Below are 24,197 nucleotides of genomic sequence, written 5' to 3' on the forward strand. Positions count from 1 at the left end.
TCCCTATCTCATATCACACACAAAAATTATCTCAAAGTGGACCATAGACACAAATGTAAGAGTTGACACTACAAAACTCTTAGAAGAAAATACAGGAAAATTTTCTGGGGTTAGGTCAGTGATTTCTTACATATGACACCCAAAGCACAAGCAATAAAAAAGATTGATAAGTTGTACTTCATCAAAATTAAAACCTTTTGTGCTTCAAAAGATATCATCAAGAAAATGAAAAGACAACTCACAGAATAGGAGAAAATATCTGTAAATCATCTGTCTGATAAAAGACCTGCATCCAGAATATATAATGAACTCTTACAACTCAATAATAAGGACAAGCCATTTTAAAAATGGGCAAAAGTGAATAGATGTTCCTCAAAAAAGATATGCAAATGGCTAATAAACTCATAAAAAGATATTCAGCATCTTTAGTCATCAGGGAAGCGCAAATTAAAACCACAATGAGATCCTACTTCACACTCATAGAATGGCTATAATCAAAAAGACAACAGTGATGATTGGAGAGGATGTGGAGAAACTGGAGCTCTCATGCAGTCACTCTGAAAAACTGTTTGGCAATTCCTCAAATGTTAAACATCAAGTTACCACAGAACACAGCAATTTCACTCCTAGGTATCTATCCAAGAGAAATAAAAACATATTTCCACACAAGAACTTGTATACAAATGTTCATAACATATCCAAGAGAAATGAAAACATATCCACACAAAAACTTGTACATAAATGATCATAGCATTATTTTTAAAAGCCAGAAAGTGGAACAATGCAAATTTCCATCAACTGATGAATGGAAAAACAAAATGTGATATGTCCACACAATGGGAAACTATTTGGCAATAAAAAAGAAGTACTAATATAAGTTACTACCTGGATGAGCCTCAAAAACATTATGCCAAGTAAAAGTTACAAAAGACCATATATAGTGTGATACCATTTACTTGAAATGTCCAGAATAGGCAAATCTATAGACAGAAAGTAGATTAGAGTTTGCCTAGGGCAGAGAGTTGGGAAGAGGGAGTGAAAGTTACAAAAGACCATATATAGTGTGATACCATTTAGTTGAAATGTCCAGAATAGGCAAATCTATAGACAGAAAGTAGATTAGAGTTTGCCTAGGGCAGAGAGTTGGAAGGAGGGAGACTGGAAATAGGGTACTGCTAATGGGTACAAGGTTTCTTTTGGAAGTGATATCAGTGTTCTAAAATTAGATTATGCTGATGACTGCACAACTCTGTAAAAATACTAAAAACTGTTGAATTGTACACCTTAAACAGATTAACTTTATGATATATAATTTGCATCTCAAAAAAGCATTATGCTAAGTGAAAGAAACCAGATTCAAAAGATTACATATTGGGCTTCCCTGGTGGCGCAGTGGTTGAGAGTCCGCCTGCCGATGCAGGGGACACGGGTTCGTGCCCCGGTCCGGGAAGATCCCACATGCCGCGGAACGGCTAGGCCCGTGAGTCATGGCCGCTGAGCCTGTGCGTCTGGAGCCTGTGCTCCGCAACGGGACAGGCCACGACAGTGAGAGGCCCACGTACCGCAAGAAAAAAAAAAGATTACATATTGTATGATTCTGTTTATATGACATTGTGGAAGAGGCAAAACCATAAGGACAGAAACCAGATTAGTGGCTGACACAGATCCAGGGAAGGGGGAAGAGACTGACCACAAAAGGGCACAAGGTTCGAATTATAGGGGTCCCAGAAGAAGAAGAGAAAAAGAAAGGGACTGAGAAAATACTTGAAGAGATTATAGTTGAAAACTTCCCTAATATGGGAAAGGAAATAATCAAGTCCAGGAAACACAGAGAGTCCCATACAGGATAAATCCAAGGAGAAACACGCCAAGACACATACTAATCAAACTATCAAAAATTAAATACAAAGAAAATATATTAAAAGCAGCAAGGGAAAAACAACAAGTAACACACAAGGGAATCCCCATAAGGTTAACAGCTGATCTTTCAGCAGAAACTCTGCAAGCCAGAAGGGAGTGGCAGGACATATTTAAAGTGATGAAGGAGAAAATCCTACAACCAAGATTACTCTACCCAGCAAGGATCTCATTCAGATTTGATGGAGAAATTAAAACCTTTACCGAGGGGCTTCCCTGGTGGCGCAGTAGTTGAGAGTCCGCCTCCCAATGCAGGGGACACGGGTTCGTGTCCCGGTCTGGGAAGATCCCACATGCCGCGGAGCGGCTAGGCCCGTGAGCCATGGCTGCTGAGCCTGCGCGTCCGGAGCCTGTGCTCCGCAACGGGAGAGGCCAGAACAGTGAGAGGTCCGCGTACCGCAAAAAAAAAAAAAAAAAAAAAATTCAAAGAACTGTACACCTATAAAAGAGTGAATTTTTAGTCTATGTAAATCAAGTACTGACTTTTATAAAAGGCAAGTTTACATTATAGAAAATGCAGAAAACACTATTTGGAAACTTGAGAGCAAAAAAATAGTGGAAACCTTTAAAATACATTGCATAGCATATGTAGAGTATGCCTCCTATTGATGTCATCAAGATAATACTGTCTATGATAGAGTGATATATGAGGACTACGGCAGAACCCCCCTTAAAATTTGAGATCAAAGTTTAAAAAAAGGCCTCCCTCTGAAATACAGACAAAATTAAAGAAAGTTCTCTGGCTAAGTCCACTAACTTAGGGGGGAAAATGGCATTTCAAATAGAGTCCTGAGAAACACCTAAGCCTAATCAAAGTAAACAGAGTATCCTCTAGACTGGATATAACTTAAAAAAAAAAAAAGAAAAAGAAAATTTGAAGATGTATTATTAACATATGTACATGTTAATGCATATCTTCATGAAATGGGGGAGGGCTAAAGAGAAGACTTTATCAGCATTTAGTAAGTACTTCTCAAGGGAGATAGAAAAACTGATTCTGGTAGATACATCATTACTAGAACTCTAGTATGGAGCAGAGATAGTTTATAAGGCTTTTACACAACCTAGAAGAATATCCCTCAAAACGATTTGATTTTCTTTGCCTTCCAAAAAAGCTTTTAATTTGGTTTTCCAAAGTCTCTGATGCTAAAAGAAGTGCCTAGACAGAAACTAGTATTCAGTACCCTACTATATAATTAACAAACAGATTCTGGATTACAAAAAAAAAAATTCTTATGACTTTGATTAGCATGAGTCAATCCCCCAGAATCTAATGTGTTGAATGAGTAGATAAAACTATATTTTGTGTTCTGCAAAACCTAGGGCCAGATAATAGACTGAAGCAGTCACCAACCTCTTTTTTGACATCTCTTACTTTAAAAGGAACATTTGCATTTATAAAGAATATCCTTCACAGAGGGAACACAAAGAAAAACACTACTGAGCCATGGACAAATGTCTGTGCTAAAAGAGACTTGAGGGGTCTTCTATTTGAGCCTCCTCATTTTGCAGATGAGAGGTTAAGTTGCATCTTAAAGCTTAAGTTACCTGCTCAAGGCCTCAAAGTTAACCAGTCAGAGTCAGGCATTTAACACAGGTCTCCTGACTCCCCAACATCAGTGTTTTCCCCATTGGACTATACTGCCTGCTTCATCACAGAGCAGTGTGTTAGAACAACTCTGAGGTCAGAGACCCATGTTCAAATCCCAGCTCCCACACTGACTAGCTGTGTAACATTGGGGGAGCTGTTTAACATCTCTAAGCCTTATTGTACTCATCTGTAACTAGGGGCAATAATATTTTCTATTAAATAGGTAGGATTAAATGAAAGAATGCATATAAAGTGCTTACCACAGAGCCCAGAAACACAGTTAAGTACTCAATAAATTTTTAAATGGATCAATTAACACATATTACAATTAAGATACATAATATGGTCATTACATAACTCTCTAACACATAAGAATGGCACCATTTATGATATGCATACTTTGTCAGTACATTCATTTTAATTGTAATTAATTATGTCAGGGAAACATTATAAGGAGAGGAACAGAAAATCACAGGAAAAAAAAGGATGCAAAAAAGACTACTGAGATATTTCTAAACCCTTAATTTATCTTATTAGAATATAATTGAACTTACTGTATTTTCAAGTATCATATGTTAAAATGTATCTATCTACTTATAAATAATCCTACATAATTTTGTAAACTAACTGGATCCTAGGGGGCTTCCCTGGTGGCGCAGTGGTTGAGAGTCCGCCTGCTGATGCAGGGGACACGGGTCTGTGCCCCGGTCCGGGAAGATCCCACATGCCACGGAGTGGCTGGGCCCGTGAGCCATGGCCGCTGCGCCGGCGCGTCCGGAGCCTGTGCTCCGCAACGGGAGAGGCCACAACAGTGAGAGGCCCGCATACCGCAAAAAAAAAAAAAAAAGTAACTGGATCCTAATCAAGTGAGAAAACTTTCTACAGTCATTCTAAACCATAAATCCTAACTAAATAATAAACATATTTGCTCAGGAAAACTAATTTAATCACTCTTTAAAACTTTTTATTATAATAATAGAAAAATTGTAAAGATAGTTTAAAGATGTCGCATGTGTCCTTCGCCCAGCTTCCCCCAGTGGTAACTTACATAACTGCAGTACACTGTCAAAACCAAGAAATTGACGTGTGAATTGAGATAAAATTCACAACGTAAGGTTACCATTTTAAAGTGTACAATTCAGAGGTTTTTAGTATATTCCTAGAGTTGTGCAACCATCACCACTAAATCACCACCTTTTGAAGTCACCATAACGTATCTCTAAAGACCAGAAAATCTGATATGTTCATTTTTTAAAATAAATTTATTTGTTTATTTTATTTTTGGCTGCGTTGGGTTTTCATTGCTACGTGCGGGCTTTCTCTAGTTGTGGCGAGCGGGGGCTACTCTTCTTTGTGGTGCACGGGCTTCTCATTGTGGTGGCTTCTCTTGTTGAGGAGCACAGGCTCTAGGCCCGCAGGCTTCAGAAGTTACAGCACGCAGGCTCAGCAGTTGTGGCTCGTGGGCTCCAGAGCACAGGCTAAGTAGTTGCAGCGCATGAGCTCAGTTTCTCCGTCACAGGTGGGATCTTCCCAGACCAGGGCTCACCGCCGATCCCCTGCGTTGGCAGGCAGATTCTTTTTTTTTTTTTTTTTTTTTTGCCGTACGCGGGCCTCTCACTGTTGTGGCCTCTCCCGTTGCGGAGCACAGGCTCCGGACGCGCAGGCTCCGGACGCGCAGGCTCTGGATGCGCAGGCTCAGCGGCCATGGCTCACGAGTCCAGCCGCTCTGCGGCATATGGGATCCTCCCGGACCGGGGCACTAACCCGTGTCCCCTGCATCGGCAGGCAGACTCTCAACCACTGCACCACCAGGGAAGCCCGGCAGGCAGATTCTTAACCACTGCCCCACCAGGGAAATCACTGTTCATTTTAAAAAATCTATTTAGTTCAAGTCAGAGGTAACCTTACATTTGCATTATTAATAATCCCCTTTATCAGAGATAACATTTTTCATTCATGTACATCTATTATCAACATTTCTTGGGCCCCAACATGAGACCTTACCTACTAACTGTACAAAGATATAATCTGTGCCCTTCCAACAGTTCAGTCTAGGGAGAGGAAAACATGTGAGTGAACATTTACATTTCAATGTGGTAAGTGCTACAATAAGGTCCCCCAAGGCACTGCCCAGCAACACTGGGGGGTGAGTCTACCCTGGAATAAGGAGGTAATGAGAGGCTGATGATTCATGCAGCAGGAGAAAATGCATATGGAGGATGATAGGAGACAAGGCTGGAAGGGAGGCAGCAGAGAGATGATGGAAGACCTCCTATGCCAAGCTAAAAGGCTGTAAGCCAGTAGGCAATGGGAAAAGCTTGAAGGATTTTAAAAAGAAAATGATCAGAGGTGCATTTTGGAAGCATGAGAAAGGTCAGAATTGGTTCGCCACTCCGCAGGAGGGTAAAACTTGGACCTTTAGGGACCCCACATCTGGCAAGCACAAATGGAGAGCCAGGGAAGGCAATGTAGGAGCTCTGATTCCTGCCATCACTGAGGCTAGCGTTCCAAGAGGAAAACTGAACTCATCCAGATCCCTATCTTACCTCAGAAACACCTGAGCTCTTGTGGCCTCTTGGAAGTTCCCATCTCATCCCACCTAACAGAAGAAGCCTGAGGGAGTGAGGAGTGAATTCAGCTTGGTGTGCTATCGATAAGACCATGCCGGTCATTAAAATGTTGAAATCTCTCTCTATCAGTTGGCAAATAGCCTCTGCCCTGAGAGACTTCTCCCTTCTGCCCTGGGACCAATCCCAACCCCACCTCCCATGATTCAGCACTAAATATTTAGTGTCTGGCGCAGCAGAGGGCGCTAGACCCAACTTCAGTGCCCTCTGGCAGAGTCTTGGTCAGTGAGGTAGGTATTCACCATGACTCATTGATTGTTGAATATTTTAAACATCACCCCAACATGGGGGCCAAGCCCAGAGGCCTCCTTTAAACCATTAAGCTCTTCTATCACATTCAGCTGAAACAACAAAAAATATCAGGTTGGCCAAAAAGTTCGTTTGGGTTTTTCCGTAATGTTACAGAAAAAAACCCGAAAGAACTTTTTGGCCAACCCACAGATCTTCAATATTCTTTCATTATCCCCAACTTTCTTCTCCAGATTCTCCCTCCAAATTCTGACCAGGTATTTCTGCTTAAGGCTCATCTTGCTCTATCCCGACTGTTTCTCTGGTTTTAATCTTTTGTTTCTTCCTTTAGTCAACTATTTTAACTCTCCATCCAGTTTCACTGACTTTAGCTGTCCAGAGTAAAGACTTTCCTGGTCATGGGCAGCCCTGCCATGTCCATCCATTCCCTAAGAACCCGACCTGAAGTCACAGTAGACATAGAGTCTCATTAGGTCTATTAATCCATTAAGTATAAAAAACTGCAAAAAAGTTAATAGAAAACTCTAAACACATAATACTCAGCCCAGCCTCAAGATACCATTTTATACAATACAGACTTTCATTTGTTTGTCTTGTCTCAAATTCCAATTAACTAAAATATACACTTTTGTGTTAAATAATGAAATTAAAGGATATGGATCACATTATGCCTCAGTGTATACATACATACACTATGATTATATCTTTTTTTAACACCTCCCCCCACCAACAGAAGGTGTGGCCACCACACAAAGCATCTGACCATAAGCAAAGGTATAACTTGGCAGTGATGCCAATTAGAAGTGGTGATAAGAGATTGTATTAAATGAATGGCCCAAAGTATAAATCAGCATAAAACAGAGGACATAATAAGAGATGGACAGAAGAGCTATCATGTCAGAAAAGATGGTAGGAAATAAAATTGTGGAAACCAAGAAGAGAAAGTAAAGTTTTTCTACTTCTTTTGTCATTTTCTTTTGACCAGAAGCTAAAGGTATCTTATATGAGATACATTAGTAGGAATAGTCCATAATATTTTATAATGATACACTAAAAGATCTAATTTGCAGCAAGACAATATAATAGCATTCTATCTGTCTCCTTAGAATAATCAGACTGTCTAGTATACCCAAAATCAAAAATTGGAATACAGGTAATATGTGTTCTCCTTTACCATAAAAATTATTAGACGACAATTCCTAGATGTGCTTTCTGTACTATGGGTATTCATTTAAACACGCTTGTCTAAATTATCCAAGGTGTATTTAAAAATAAGCAAAGAAAGTGTTGATTAGCTATTCTGCTTATAAAATCTGACATTACAATAGTTAGCTCAGTAACTTATGTCCTACAGCTATACCAAGCAAACTCTCATTCACTTTTTTTTTAAACCTACTTCACATGTACCAGAACCTGAAACTGGACATAGATTGAAGAAGCTGCACTGTAGGACTGGAACTACCTTCTGTTTTGATCAGATTTTTATCTCTCAACAGCCAAATTTCCTGAGTGGCCTCCCAAAGAGCTGATGGGATATTCTGTTGTACAGATGAGTGTATACTGTGAAATTGTAGGTTCAACATGTCTTATAACATCCCCCACATCATTGCTAGTCCATAGGTCCTCCGGACGTACAAACCTCCAATTCCGTAATAACTCCTGGGGCTTTTAGATCCTTCTAGAGGCAAAAATCTGAAACAGGACAGGCTGGATGCCTTCTCCAGCCTCAATTATCCCCCAGAAGTACTTGAGATCCTTAGGTGAATTGATTAATTCTGCTTCCTTGTGTTGTGATCAATGTTCTTACCTGCTTGGCTCATGTTTGACAAAATAAGAATCTTAGTAGCACCTCCTCACTAGAGTATCTGGAATCCTCTGGGACTCCTGAAGCCAACTCTTCCTCTTAGGTGTCCTCAGAATTAGGCTAGGACCCAGACTAGAGGCCCTTGAGTTAAATCAAGCTATAGAGAAATAAGGCTGTGCACCTGCCTAGAGGCAAAGGATAATTTGCCTGATTATGCAGTGCCTGGAGGGAGTACCAGACTGAGAAGATTCCTAATGATTTGGCTTTTTCCTACCACAAATTCAATGAAAGTGGCCAGACATTTGAGTGTGCCCTAGGGCATGCTGTTTGAGGTACCACTATTTCTTTCAGGCCTTGGGCCTGTGGGCCTTTGCTAATTTAACTGGCTCCCATAATACCATTTCACAGCAAGCCTCCTTAAACTTGCCAACAAAATGGAGTGCTTGTATTGTCAGTCATTCCCCTATTCATCAGTCTTTAGACTATCCCTCCTTATTCTCCTCTTCCAGAGCAAAATAACCTATTAGCATTGGCATTCTGCCGAACATTGATTGCCCAAATGCCAAACAGTGCTTTCTTGGAGGTTCCCATCCCCAAAGCTCCAGCCTGGCACTGTGTTGAGTGCTAAAAGTGCACCCTGTGTAGGGCTGGGAACTTTGGAGCCAGCAGGCAGCGGCTCACACGAGAATCCAGGGAAGCACTCCTCTGTCCTCCAGAAAAGCTATTTTGGGTGGCCACTTAGGTTTGGGAATAGAGATGCTGAAAAGTGCCTTTTAGGGCTCCACGGGTTACATTTCCTAACTGTTAATGCACAGTCTAGGCTACACTGTATCAGTCAAAGGATTTTCAAACAACAGCTGAATGTTGAAATTTGATACCCTCTTTTTTTTGTCAGATAACTAAACTGATGACGTCTCTTGAAAATAAAATTCATACTTAGTTGCTGCAGTCACAGAATTAAGATTGATATCCCAATCTACCTTTTCTTTATATGATGCCATTGCTTTGTGAAGAATCTTAATCTGTGTTACACAGTTTTGGAATTAGATTTAATTCATTGCCAGCTTTATGCATTTATTTTTAGTTTAGACTGATTCCTCTGAGCACGTCAAGAATGATTGAAATTTGCTGACAGTAATTTTTCCTAGGCAAGTAGATTTCTGTCGTTTGACTCAACTGTACCAGAGTAAGTCAAATCAACATAGTAAAGGAAAGACTAAGCATACTTGGCTTTACATTTTTAGCTTTTCTACCTAGAAGTAGCCTGCTGTTACCTTAGCCTGGAATGCCCTTTACCCATACGCACAGCCCATTTTCTGCTTTTGGCAATCTTTCATGACCTAGTTCAAATCTCACCTCCTTTGAGAAATACTTAATTTCAAGTCCCCCACATGTGCGCTGCCACAGCATATCACCTTGTCCTAGCCCTGAATTCTGTGATGTTTTATAGTTTGCTATTTACATGTTTATAATCCCTCTCTAGGCTGTAAGTCCTTGGACGACAGGGAGCTTTACTCCTCCTATTCCCCCAGTGCTTTAAGTTGTGAAGATTTCTTTGAAAAACAGTATACAAATATGAAATAATCATATTGTTTGTAGGTCAGGAAAGACAAAAAATAAAACTAACCAATAAATATAAGAGCATCAAATTGGAATTATGAACCATCTTTAGAATCCTGCCCACTTGAAGACAGATATGCATATCTGCAAATAACTTTTTACCTTTTAAGGGTAGAGAATCAGTTAAGGCCATTCAGAAATAAATCAAAAGTCAGAAATAAGAGATTCACTCTTGGCTTCTCCTTCTCCCTCATTTTTTATATCCAGTCAATCAACAATACTCATCAATGTTATCTACTAAATATCTGTGTGACCAAGTAGTAGCTATTCTCAAACCTCAGCAAGCATAAGACTCAGCTGAAAGACTTAAACTGATGAGTTCCAGGCCCCAACTTTCCGATTTGCTAGGTCTGCAGTGGGGACAAGAATCTGCGTTTCTAACGAGTACCCACGTGAAACTAATGCTGCTCATCCAGGAACCACACTTTTAAACCACTGAGAAGGTTTAACCCCCCCACTCTATTCTCCTTGCTTTTCACAAGGTTCACAATTTCTACAAAAGGAAGAAAACCCCTGAGCTGTGACACAGTAAGATGGCTCAAATAAGGCATAAGAATAGCTAGGTTTGGTCCTGATCCTGAATGGCTTCCCCTGGTGGGCAGTCGTTGCCTAACTTGAAATGATCTTTAACATACAAGAACAAGTCCTAAAGCATTTCTGGAGTGGTCCAGAGTGCCTCTAAATACAGACCAACAGATGAGGTCATGGTAATGCAGGGAGTCAGAAGTAGAGGAGGGGGATGAAAGCTATAATCACTGTCAAAGGGGTGTTTTCTGTAGACAAGTGAATGGAGCTATTGTACACAAACTCAGTGGTTGCCAAGCATGTGGCCCAATTATTTTGCCTGTATGAGCATGGCACGGAAGGATCTCCTTAGAGGACTTGATTCACACAGTTGATAGGGCTTTCCTGGTGGCACAGTGGTTAAGAATCCACCTGCCATGATTTGTGACCACTAGAGGGGTGGGATAGGGAGGGTGGGAGGGAGACGCAAGAGGGAGGGGATATGGGGATATATGTATAGCTGATTCACTTTGTTATACAGCTGAAACTAACACACCATTGTAAAGCAATTATACTCCAGTAAAGATGTTAAAAAAAAAAAAAGAAAAAGAATACACCTGCCAATGCAGTGGACACGGGTTCAATCCCTGGCCCGGGAAGATCCCACATGCCGCGGAGCAACTAAGCCCGTGAGCCACAACTACTGAGGCCCGTGCGCCTAGAGCCGGTGAGCCACAAGAGAAGCCACCACAATAAGAAGCCTGTGCACCACAACGAAGAGTAGCCCCCGCTCTCCGCAGCTAGAGAAAGCCCAAGCACAGCAATGAAGACCCGACACAGCCAAAAATAAAAACAAATAAATAAATAAATTTTAAAAAATAATAAAATAAAATAGACATATTTAGAAACAGATTGGGAAGCATGGTTCACTTCCTGTCCAGATAACAGGTTAGAAAACGAGTCTGTGAGGAGGTTGCTTTATGTAGTACTGACTTGGAGGAAAGGAGTGCAGGAAGGTTCTGTGGCTGTGGTGAACCGTATGCTCAATACCCTAATTCTGCCAGACCTCTAACGCTCCATGAAGCACTGTACTACACAGTATTCATTTGCTGTAAGCCTTCTAAACCTGCAGAGATGGGGGAAGTGAGGGCACCTGAAAGGCTTGAAATCCTAACAGACAAACGAAAAAAATCATAGGAGCTGTGGGCTGAAGCGCCACTAATTCAACAAAGGATAACTGCAAAAAGTTAGCAGGCTTCATAAAATACCACATTTACATACTGTACTTCTCACCAGAGAGAGAGGGGTTACAGAGAAAAACGGTTCGAAATGGGATGGGATGAAACTACAAAAAGGGTTATACGATTGTTAGAAAATGTTTATTGTTTTCAGGCAGAAGAAATTTTAAAGTGTTGTAGTTAACACAGCAATCATGTAGCACAAACAAATCAGAAAAAGTATTTACTGAACTATGTAAGGCACTGAACTAGGTGCTGTGATTCTTGGGGTTTAAGATTCATAGTTTCCTCTTACTCTCTCCTTTATAAATTCTAAAGTATAATCTATCAGAAAACAAAGTTCTTAAAATAATCCAAAATATTTTAATATAGTAACTATTATATCATTGGTAAATTGCCTCTAAAGCTAATGCCTTGCTATTTATTTTGGATTACACATTTTAAGAATTACACATAAACCATTACAAACATATGAAAAATGACTGTTTATTGCCTTCAGGTTGTCTGATTTTATTTTGGCAAACATTTCCTTTTTTAAATATGATATTAATATCACAGACATGATACACGAGTCTCTGGACAATGTATAAACAGAGGACTCAAAATCACATGCTCTGTACACTATGTTGAATTGCCTCATCTAGCATACTCATTCCAAGCACTTAACAGAATGCAAGTTCATACAAATACCCTTGAGTAAAATCTGTTGTAGTGATTGCGTCTAGGTTTCTCTTGGATGCCAATGACACTTCTTAAACAGGACTTCTTCAAAAAGAAAAAGAATGAAAGCATAAATACACATCTAGAATTTACCTTCTGTACTGAAAAGACTGATTTGCATTAGTTTTATACAATAAATGTTTTAATATACAAATTAAGAAACAGAATACAAGTGCTTTTAGGATCCTAGAAGGCTAATTTTGGAACTTAGTTTTAAGAATTAGATTCTAACTGACTTGCTATTGTAACAGAGATCCTGAGACAGCATAATTACTTTTTAAAATAAAGTTTTTAAAAACCAATATTCATGAAAATACAACAGCCTTGTGTTTTTCTCTGTGAATAAAATTATCCTAATTCTCTAAGAACATCCTTTTTGCATTAATGAAACCAAGGATTCCACTTACCAAGAAGCAGAAGTTCTTAGAAAAGACAAATCACAGTCCAAGCAATAAATGCCTCTCTAAAGCCAAAGACTTGGTAGAATAGAAGGAAAGCAAACTTGAACTCTTGATTTTAAAGAAGAGTTCTAATAAAGATTTCAGTTATGCCAGTCTTGGATCTCACAATTTTACTGAAATTAATCAGAAATCATTTTACGGGGACTTACAGCTTAAGTTCAATTATTTTTTCTAAAAAAGTAAAACATTTCTCAATTCTATTTCTGAACTGAATAGAATAAGGCACAATATAAGTACAGTATATTAGTCTATTTAAATGTTCCTTATTATTTGTAGTGATATCTCCAAATAACTTTCTCTTTACTGCGAAATAAGTATTAAATTTCCATTTTATAGATGAGGAAATTAAGGTACAGACAGGTGAAGTAACTTAAGGAGTCAGAATGGATAGAGGGAATAACGATGGGATTTAGAGACAAAAGGGCTGGGGTTTAAATACAGTACAGCCACCTACTAGCTTTGAGCAAGTTCCGTCATCTGGGACTATCTTTCATCTGTAAAAGGAGGATAATACCACCTACCTCTCAACGGCTGATGTAAGGTATAAGCAAAGCACCTAGCACAAAGCCTAGTACATAGTTATCCATTCAACAAATATAGGCTCTCCCACCAATCCACGATCCCATTTTCTTTAGCTGGTACAATGGGTATAAAATCAATCCATAACACTGATGTGAGGTAAATGAGATAATAATACACGCGAAGTGCCTGGCAGGTGCAAGGATCAGTGCATTTGTTCTCTCCCTCAATATTCTCTCCCTTACTCCATGTCCCACAGTTACTAAATGGCTGAGCCACAATCAAATCCACATCTTGGTTCCACTTAGAACTGCCTCTGCACACACATTTCATTTATGGTTGCACCTTATTTAACTGCAAAAACTAATCTAACCTAGCTGCTTAATCAGTTGTTATTTTAATGTGTTCCCAGTAAAATCAAATTCATTTCTAGGGTAGCTTTACTTTTCAGCAATAACCAATAAAAAGTGACTAATATTCTGACTTGGCAATATATATTTTTCAATACATATTTCTACTGGCATTTCTGCAATATATTCTTAATATTTTATAAGCTGTTATAACCTGAAAGATAGTTAAAAATCTATTCTTTAGATATTACATGCCTAAGCACCTAAATGACTCCATTCGGAGAGTTCAAAGATAGTAGGTAGCCTTTTCGTTTTTCCTATTTTCTCCCAAATAAAATAACAAAGTAAGATAGTAAATGTGGTAAGTAAATAAATATGTGTTTAAATGAAACAGATGTGTGAAAAATATGGACCAGATCTGCATTTATGAGACAATGACCTTCAAAACTGGCAGGGAGCTGTTAACAATGTTCTTCACAGGGGAGCAATTATACTACAACCCTCCTATGTATACTTACATTTCTCATGGTCTACAACTACATTCGCATATCAGAAAGAATAAAAGAATAGTCTGGTAACTGTGGCAACCTTCATTGAGAAGATATAAGGCATTTTCATTACCTTAATAATCACATCCTAAATGCCAGATCAGTATAACTGCTGCAATATGAAAGGCTAGACCAACACTTTGATAGAATTTCCTACAACTGAAATTTACCAAATGTAGCTATTATGACTCTAACCCAGTGATACATTTCTGATTCTGTAATATCCTAAGTGGTCTCTGATGATCTCAAGAGGCACTGAAATTTTTCTAAAATAAATACCTTATTTAAAGAAAAATATGCCATACAATACTTTTAGGAAAAGGAGGTCAAATTATCACCAATTTTTTTTAATATACAGTACTGCAATTCCTAAATGTTGTAAATACTGCTTTAACCCAGTAAGTAGCTCACATACTGATTTAAAAGACCCTGTGCCCAATGTCTGACAAATAAGCGCATATGTGCTCGCGCTCTCTCTCTCTCTCCACCCCCCCAACAAACACACACACACACACACACACACACACACAATAGAAATATACAAGCGGGAAAAGTTGCTAAGAAAAGCTCAATCTCTAATGCTCAAAAAAAGGTGTATGCGCAAAATATTAATTTCACGTAAAATATTGTCTTATTTTCCACATTTCCTCACGTGGGTAAAAACAAAAGCAATTCACAATAGTAGTGCCAAAGAATGACAATATTACATATAGTTTAGAATTCCTGTGTTTTTTAAATTTCATGCAAGAATCACAATGCACAATCATTAACATATCTAGATAGTGAACACTTACTACAGTATGGTCATATTACACCAAGCTTAATTTTTTTAAGTGGCCTACATTTTTATAACATATTAAATTGTAATCATGTAAAATAAGACCAGCAGGAAAATAAATACAACCATAGTAGCATATAGCAAGCATAAATCCAATAAGTCCTCCTCAACTTAAAAATATTTTTCGCAACAGTAATAAAAACCACCCACAAGTATAATACCAATAAGCCAACTGGGTTTTCCACTATCTGGGAAAAATAACTAGTTGCCTTTTTGTGATACCTGAAAACCACAAGGTTATCACTAAATGGACAGGTGACATGAATTGTGTTTCATTTGTACTTTATATCTTGGCAAAAGTTAATGATCTGTCCCAGAAATTTTATTTCACCATATATCCCAAAAGTATTTTTAGGACTCATGAAGTCTAAATCTCACACTGCCCTTGATATGCTATTGTGTAAATGCTTTAAATTTTAAAACAAAGAATAAAGACTTTAAAAGCTCTGCACAATGTATTCAAATGGTAAGGATGTCCACTCAATCCCTGTTTCCTGAGTCCCCCACCAAAAAACAAAAAAAAAAACTGTACATGACACATAAAGATACAATAGAAACAAAAAGTAGCATGACACTCATTCAGTAAGGAAATAATACACAACATCTCTACATCATATTCAACTACAAAAATCCTTTCACTTGATGGCTAGCATCTTTATGACTGCTTAATCTGTATTTAAGTGGCCTGAAAAAGAGATTTTGTTCTCTTTCTCTACCCTCATAGATCTTTGGCAGCAGTCAGCACTCATGCCCAGAGTTGGTTTTGGAGGTGGGAGAATAAGGAAAGTGGAGAGAAGGCTGACCTGAGCACGGAGTCAGCAGAGAGCAGCTGCTCTCATATACTATCCAACGTCTTTCTCACCCACCGCTATTTTCCGCTATTGAGCATTGTCAGCGAAAAAAATTAATGGGGGCGGGGAAAGAGACAAAGAGAGTAGGACCCCGGCCGTCAGTTTTTGTCTGCCACATCTGAGGTGAGAAGCCCTCTCGGGTTTTTTGCTGCAAAGGCAAGGGATCAGGTGAGACCCTCTGGGTCCAGCTCAATTTGCTTCTCCAGAAAGGGCAGTTTTCGGCAGTGAGCGCAGGATCCTCCTGGCTGGTGAACTAAACACCGGAGCATTGTTAATGTTTTCTATCTCTTACTTTATAAAGGAGGAAGAGGGCTGTGACTGCATTCCTGGGAAAGACTACTACTCCTGACGTGCCACGCAGCGAGAGGTTGTAAAAATCCCTTCAAAAATACCAGGTTCTGAAGAAATGCTGTGCAGCCTTATCGTATTGTTGGCGTTTTTTTGTAAGTCACCGATTCTCACCAACGCCAACCCTCAAATCGCTGGGACTTGTTGCTAAATCTTTACCTCACGCCCCCCAGAACTGCCCAACTGAATAAGATTTGGGGAGAGAAAGGCCAGAGGGGGGGCCTAAGTCTTTAAAGCCCGGAGGGCTGGTATCCCCTTCAATAGGCCACTCTGCATGGGCTACGCGTTCAATTCTACCTTCTGAGAGCTCTGACTCACAAATGCTGGGCGGGGGGGGGGGGCGGGGGGCAAATTATGACATACACCATTATCGTTCCAGCCAAAGAGATGTAAGAAAAGCCGCCAGCCGTCCTTGCCGGGCCGGAGAGTCAAAACCTGCGCCCCCCGACGGGGCGGCCGGGGAAAGAGCCTCCCTCCCGACGCCCGAGGAAGGTGCTCCCCACACCGGCGGGTTCGAGGAGCCAGGATAGAGCGTCCTCACCTCGGGAGAGGGCAGGGGGCGAGGTGGGGGTCCAGAACGCGAGGACTCGCCTCTCAGCAGCGCCGAGCTCCGAGTGCCCAGCCCCGGACTGGGGGTCAGGCAGAGGCGCCCTGCACCGGGGCCGTCCGCCGCAGCCAGGGGTGGACAAAGCGCTGGGGTCTGGAGCGACGCGCGGGCGCGGGCCAAGTTGGCCAGACTCGGGGGACGAGGGGGTCCCGCGGGCGGGGCGGCGCGGCACTGACCTGGATGGTGCAGGTGTACTCGCTGTCGTCCAGCAGCCGCACGGTGCAGCTGTACTCGCGCTCCAGGCTCCTGCTGCTGCCGCTCATCAACCTGCTCAGCATCTTCCCGCCCACCCGCCCCCGGGAGAGACGCGGCGGCGCTGCGGACCCCGGACCAGGCGCCCCTCAGCCAGGCAGCTCCGCACCGGCCCCAAGCACCTGCACCATCACCCCAGCGCGGACGCCGCCGCTGCCTCCTGCTGACCCAGCTCCTCCTCCTTCTCCTCCTCCTTCTCCGCCACCGCCTCCCCACAGCCCAGAACAAGCGCCCGGCTCTCTTTCCTCCGCGCCCTACTGCCCGTGTCCTGCTCGTGGGGCGGGGCCTCGGCCGGAGGGGCCCAATGGGGGTCAGCGCGGCGGAACCGAGTGGCAGACAGTAGAGCCAGTAGAAATAGGGCACTGCGATGATGGACAAGCTGGGGAAGCAATCACGGGAAAGCAGTCGGACCGAGATAAGCCGGACCAGCCCTCTGGCGTCCCAAACCAGGGGCTCCTTTTCTCCCTGCGGTTCCTGTAGATGCTACTTCCCCACCCCCGGACCAGGTGTGGGCACCCGGCTCGATCATTGTCAGCTGTTTGGAATACATTTGGCCTCTGCTTCAGGGGCCAAGTCCCACCCTCTGCAACACCTCGGTTCTCGCCTCTCGGGAGCCGGAGCGGTGAGAGCTCACAATCCCTGCACCTGCAGAATGCAAGCACCTTCGGCTCTGGACCAGGCGGCTACCCCCACCTGCGCTGTATCGCAAGGCAGCCCGACGGTCTCCTCTGCTCCATCCCTCTTATTTTGGAGAACATCTGTTTTACAGGAGCTACTTAAGGAAAACCTGCCGGGTTCGCAGAGGGTCTGAAGCACCAGGGTTTAACCCCTAGAAAACCCTCCACTCAAACACCCTTTGCCTCCTTCCTTTTATTTTCAGAAGACAAAAGGAAGAGACTGAGACGTGCTCCTTCCGCCGGTATAATACAGAGGAAAAGATCAACCCTTTCCTTACACCTTTAGAACTAGAATTATCGTGTCTTCATACTTCCTGAACAAAACGCCAGAGTATGTAAGGAGGTATACATCACAAAGAAAAAAAATTGTCTCCTGCCTTCTCTGACCTCATATCTAAAGACCTCATGTTCTTTATAAAAATTTCACTAAGAGACAGTATTCTCCCTCAAAAAATTTTGATGGAAGGAAATGTTACAAAAGGATCAAATCAACAACGTTAATGCTGTAATAAATATATTAATTGAAAATAATGAAATACACATAATTTCCTGTTATTTTCATTTACACTGTTGGTTGTAGGTATAACATAACAAAAATAAAACCCAATGTTAACTGAGAAAAAAGCCCGACCATTAAAGTATGCTTCTTCCCTAGTGTCTTTGGACTCCAGAATTTATCCTTTTTTTTTTTGCATGTGACCCACCCTGCCCCTCTTTGTATCTTGGATTGCTTATCACCTCAGTAACCTGGATTGCTCTCCTCATTAGTTACATTCTCCCCTATGGCATTCAGGAGCCATAAGAGGAGGTTCTTCTTCTCAATGCAATCCTGGATGAGTTAGTTTAGAAACTAGAAGCAGTGAGCCAAGTATTCTAGCCATAAAACCAGATGTGAGCTCCTCTATTTCATAGCTCCAGCAGGTAGCCTGGTGCCTGCAACATAATACTCAATAAATGTTTTTTAAATGAAGTAAATGGAATTGATAGATACTGTACAGCATCTAAACCCCAAGAGAAGAAACTAAGAGAATTTCAGGAAGGTCTTAGAGACAAATGCAATTATTAATGTGTCAAAGTGATATTCTACAGAGTTCAGCTTTGTTGTGTGGTTGAGAGAAGATGATGAAAGATTTCAGACAGGCAGAACTTTTGTTGAAGGAAAAGTTGCTATTTGATGTAAAATCTAAGAGAGCAAGAAAAAATATCCAAAAAGCTAGAGGAAAGCCAGTAATGTGATGATAGGGAGGCCTCTTTAACAAGTTATGCAAATAATCAGCTGTCAGAATAAAAAGACAAAGCACCATGAATCCAGAAAAGCTCTACAGAACTGAATGCAGCCTTTTTTCAAAGTATGACCACAAATACAATCAACAGGGATAAGATTGTGGCTGCTATGCCTATGCATCAAATAACATTCCTGCTCAGCCTAAGAAAATCATGTCAGCTTAGATGTTCTCCTCATTGAAAGACCAGTCAGATACTCATCCATGCTTATGCATAATATCCAGAAAAAACTTAAAACTCTCCCTTACTCTCTGAAACAGAACACTTTGTAAAGAAAACAGAGGACGGACAAATAATGGAAGAAAAGCAAGAATCTATCGGTTTCTGGTTTCTTGTATGCCTCTACAATAAGACTTGAGAACAGAGGCCTAAGGGGAACTAAAAAGAGAGGGTTCATATAAAATCAAATGGAGGAATACTTTGTTTACCTTTGGTTTTCTCAAGTCTATTGAACAGGATGCCCAAGATGGAAAGGATTTGTTCAATAAAAGGCCTCATATATCCTTGAGAATCAGAGTGTCATAGCATTCAAGTTTTTGACTATAAAGGAGGTCATATTTGAAATAAAATTCCCCCCCAAAAAAACCCCAACTACAATACTTCTGAGTTCCCACCTTCCAAATTATCAGGATGTCAGCCAGCCCCCTTTAGAGTTCCTCTCCCTTCTCTACTATGGAGGAGTCCCCAGGAGAGGTGCTGTCACCCACATATTCCTGAAATAACTGAACTATTTCTGCCTCTGCTTCAGATGTCCCATACCCTGATGTTCTGGAACACTGAGCTCTCTCCAGCCAATGCAATCTTCAGCATTGCCTTGGGATTTGGCAGGAAGGGGCAGTGCCCTCTCTTCCCCAGGACATCACAAACATAAGAATGACATGGCTACTCTCAGAGCCCTTATGGACTAGATCAGGCCTGCCTTACTGTTGAGTTTCCAGCCTGGGTCCATATGTCTGTGTCCATACATCTCCCCTCTCAATCAAGAGTTCTCCTAACCATGTCTTGAGCATACGGGCCCAACCACTGTAAAGCTCAGAGAAGAAAACAACTCTCCTCACCCAGTTAAAGGTCCACTTTCAAACTCCCATTTTCTGTCCCAGGTGCAACTTCTCCGTAGGATGACTAACCATGGGAATATCTACTCCTTCAGAGGAAACCCCACCCTACATCCCCAGGGGTGTGACCTTGATCTCTGACCCAACTGGGTTATCACCTTAGAACATAACAGTCCAGCAGCAGCACATTTCTCACAAAGACTAAGTTATTCAGTCTTTACATGTAGGTCCTCAGTCTTTACAGGTAGAGCCTCACCAAAGCCAGTTCAGTACCTTTGCGTAATTGTTTCTCCAGGAAACAGTAAGGATCATGCCTGTCTTTGCTTTCCTATATCTTTTAGATCTCAGCATCTGTTCTCCTAAGGGCATGGGCTCAAACAAGGATATCCACATCTCTACAGAAACAACAATATATTGACACATACATGGTCTAAGTCAACAGAAAGAAACAGTTCTCTTCTCTTCTGCAACAATGTCTGGGGAAGCCATGCTCCTGCTCTACACACAAAGATTTATGTATCCAAATGGAGCACTGCTTCTCAGCCTAAAGCATCTACATTCAGTTTAATGGTTACTTTATAGTTTTCCAAGAGTAATACATGTATACTTGCTTTAATTTGAGGAACGAAACAATTCACAGAGTTTTCCCAGAGCAGTCTACCTCTGAAGGCTTCTCTTTTATCAGGACAGAAAACCACAGTTTAAGAGACAGATTTTCTACCTTCTACCAACCCTTAGGATTTTCAGTTTAGCCCTCATTACTTAAAAGAATTATCTTTATATGGAAATATAAGAAATGCATGTGGTTTTTAAATTCCAAACTACAAACATTTATCTAGCATTTACTATGTGTCAGGCACATACTCCGTGACAGTTTTCTAGAATACATAATACACAGACCAAAGAACATGGGAAAAGGAAATGTACAAACCAAGAAGTTCACAATCTAGGAGAGTGTGTTCAATATATGTACAATTAGGTATAATATGATACATGGAGCATGAACGAATTACTGCAGAAGAACAACAAATGGTACAATTATTTACGCGTGGGAGACAGCAAAGCCTAACAGAGAAAGCAATGGAGTTGGGTCCTAAGGAATGGAGTAGTGTCATGATGGCTGCAGACAGGAGGAGAAGAGAAGGATATGCGATGAGAAGTGACATTTTAAGTAGAGGAAACAGCATGAGCAAAGATATAGAAGCACAAATGTGTATAGCATGTTCCCAAAATTGCAAGTACCCCTGGATGGACAACATGTGAGATGAATTGGCTGGAAAGAGATGGACTGAAGCCAGATCGTATAGGACCTTCAATGCCATGCTTAGGAATTTGGATTCTGTTTTTCAGACAGTAGGGGAGCATGGGAGGTTTTTAAGGAGAGAAGTGACAGGATCAGATCTGTGTTTGGAAATGATCATTCCTATAGCTGTATGAATAATTAAATTAGAGCAAACGGAGATTATTTACTGGGGGTAAAATGCATTCTGAAAACAATAGAATGTCTTTAATGAGGCATCAGAAGCGTTTATAATAGGTCTCTCAGATATGGGTGACAGCCTTTATCATATTCTCCAATTATGGTTCATTTTCCTTATATTTCCAGCCAGCCATTGTTCTAGCAACAAAATGTATATGAAACAAAGCAAATTAATTCATTTATTCAAAAAAATTTACTAGTGATCTACAATATGCAAGTCCCTATGCCAGGTACTGAGAGAATTCAAAGATGAATAAAACATATTCTCCATCCTCATAGAATTTACAGTCCCATGCAGTCTACAAAATTACTTCAGCAACATTTATTAAGTATTCAGTTTATGTAGATTAATATTCAATGCACGTTGGTTTTAAAAAAGATATAAAGTGGCATGGCAGCAAAGACATGAGAAATAGCCCAAAAATATGGGAAAAGAAAATATATAAACAAGAAGAAATCAGAATAGCCCATATTTCTTGATTAATAGTGTCAATTGACTACTTGCTCAGAAAATGAAATAATTAACATTATTATACTTCCTCCCACCCTCTGTACACCAACATCCAATTTTTGTGGCTTATATTATTTCTATTTTGTCAGGGTTTAACAGCTTCTGGCAACCATATTTACTCTAGTTGTTTAGTCTCACTTCTGTATTCAAATAGATTCAGTGCTTACCACCAATCCTTTTATCTTAGCAACATCATTCTGGGTTTTTTATTTTTATTCACATTCTGATAGGTGGGATTTCTTTGCTAAGTAGTTTGTTCAAGAATGCTTAAGGGCCACATTCCCTGAGTCCTTCTTTTGTCTGCCTGTTGCCTTGAACAAATACTTGAACAGAAATACTACTTGTGGCTCACATTTTGTTCACGTTCCTTCTCTCAGAATTTTGTAGCCATGGCTCCTATGTCTGTTTTTTCCTGACATTTGCTATGGAGAAGTCTGAGTTGAGTCAAAATTTTTCCACTATAGGTGATTTTCTTTTCTTCTAAGATGGCTGAAGGCTCTATATAGTTAACCCTGAAGTTCAAGAACTTAATCAGAACATACCTCTATGTTAATTGTTCTAAATCAATTTTCCCTGGTGTAAGATGGTGGGTTTTTTGGTACAATAGCTCTTATTATTTTTTAATTTGTTGAGTTCTCTTCCTCTGGGACACCAATTAGCCCAATATTGGATTATATTTGACTGTATCTTTCATTTCTTTTAAATTCTTAAATCTCTATGCCTTTTCCCTCTTTATTCATTGTGATTGTCCCAAATCTTTCCTCCATGCTATTAACCTAATATTCAGCCAATTTTATTTTGTTCCTTGCTGTTGAAATTTATTTATATGATCTGTAATGATATTATTTTGGTTCTCAATCATTCTATTGTTTAACATCTCATCTTGGATCTCTTATTGTATTGAATATTATTTCTTACTGAGTCTATGGAACAAAATAGTCTTAAGGAATATGCTTCTTTTCTCTGGGTTATAACAAAGAGTCTGTCCTTGACCAAACTTTAGTCTGGCCCCTATGGATCCCCTTCCTAACCAGGCCTCGACTTTTGGACTTTTTTCCATCTTTTGGATTTTTTTCCATCTTTTGGACTTTTGTCTGTCTTTGTATACCTAATTTTAGCAAGAATCCTGTTAAGTCGGTTTAGCCAGAATCCCCCAAACTCAATATCCAATCATCCTCAACGTCTTACCAAATTTCTCATAGCCTATCATCCCCCAGATAATGTCTGATCACCTTGGCCTGCCTTCAGCAAGAATATTGCTAGGTTGGTTTAGGTAGAATCCCCCCTTATGCCTGATGCTTCCTCTTAGTAATTTCTCATTCACTGACCCCCAACTCCACCCCCCCCCAATCCCCATCCTGCTCCTTAGCTATAAATTCCCACTTTTCCTTGCTGTATTCAGAATTGAGCCCAGTTCTATACTGAGGACTATTTTCCTTTATTACAATAGTTTTTCTGAATAAAATCTGTTTTTAAACACTTTACCATCCAGCTCTGGTTTTTCCTTTAACAGCTGTTTCCATCTAAACTAGATTCTTCACCTCTCTTTCAAAAATCATGTTTCTTTCTACCATGCTTGAATAGTAGTCATGTCCTTATATTTTATCCAGTTCATGCTCAGCATGGACAGACTCTTCAGACTTTCAATTTGCTCTGATATGTGCCAGTATTTCTTCCCCCAGTTTGGAGTTGTTTTCTAGTCAATTTGCTCTAAAATGAAGATGCGGGATAAGGGGAAGAAAAGAGGGAAGTTGGTGCTGAGTGTTGCCCTTAGTTTTCTGCTCTCTTGTGGGAGTCAGTAAATGGCTAAACCCAGCCCAATCTAACCAGCCGGGGTATATTACACTCTTGTGTAATTTGTATCAGTCCTTCTGCTCAGCCCAGTGAGCTGGAAAGTGGAAAGAGGAAGTGGAAAGCTCTGGAGGCCCTTATTGTCACTGCTGAGGTCCCATGGTGGTTTATGGTGGCTTCCATTCTAAAACAGTTTTCTTAGATTCCCCCATTTCTCCACCCTCCCCAAGGTTGCTTATCTACACCCTAAGAATTCTTCTTCACACATTAGTGAAGGCATGAGGGAGAACCTCAGAATGTTGTCAAATCCCCCACCCGCAGGAGGAAGGATAAATTGGGAGATTGGGATTGACAT

General features: G+C 40.6%; 1 protein-coding gene across 2 annotated transcripts in view; it reads right to left on the reverse strand.

Annotated features, from left to right (window-relative positions):
• Positions 1–17,070, reverse strand: part of FRMD5 (FERM domain containing 5) — a 340,793-nt gene extending 323,723 nt beyond the window's left edge. For both annotated transcript variants that reach the window (XM_060005146.1, XM_060005145.1), the window contains exon 1: positions 16,969–17,070. In XM_060005146.1, the coding sequence (XP_059861129.1) occupies positions 16,969–17,070 (102 nt within the window). The remainder of the gene's footprint in view (positions 1–16,968) is intronic.
• Between the last annotated feature and the right edge of the window lie 7,127 nt (positions 17,071–24,197).

This window comes from Delphinus delphis, chromosome 2, assembly GCF_949987515.2.
Source record: "Delphinus delphis chromosome 2, mDelDel1.2, whole genome shotgun sequence".
In the NCBI taxonomy this organism is placed as follows: Eukaryota; Metazoa; Chordata; class Mammalia; order Artiodactyla; family Delphinidae; genus Delphinus; species Delphinus delphis.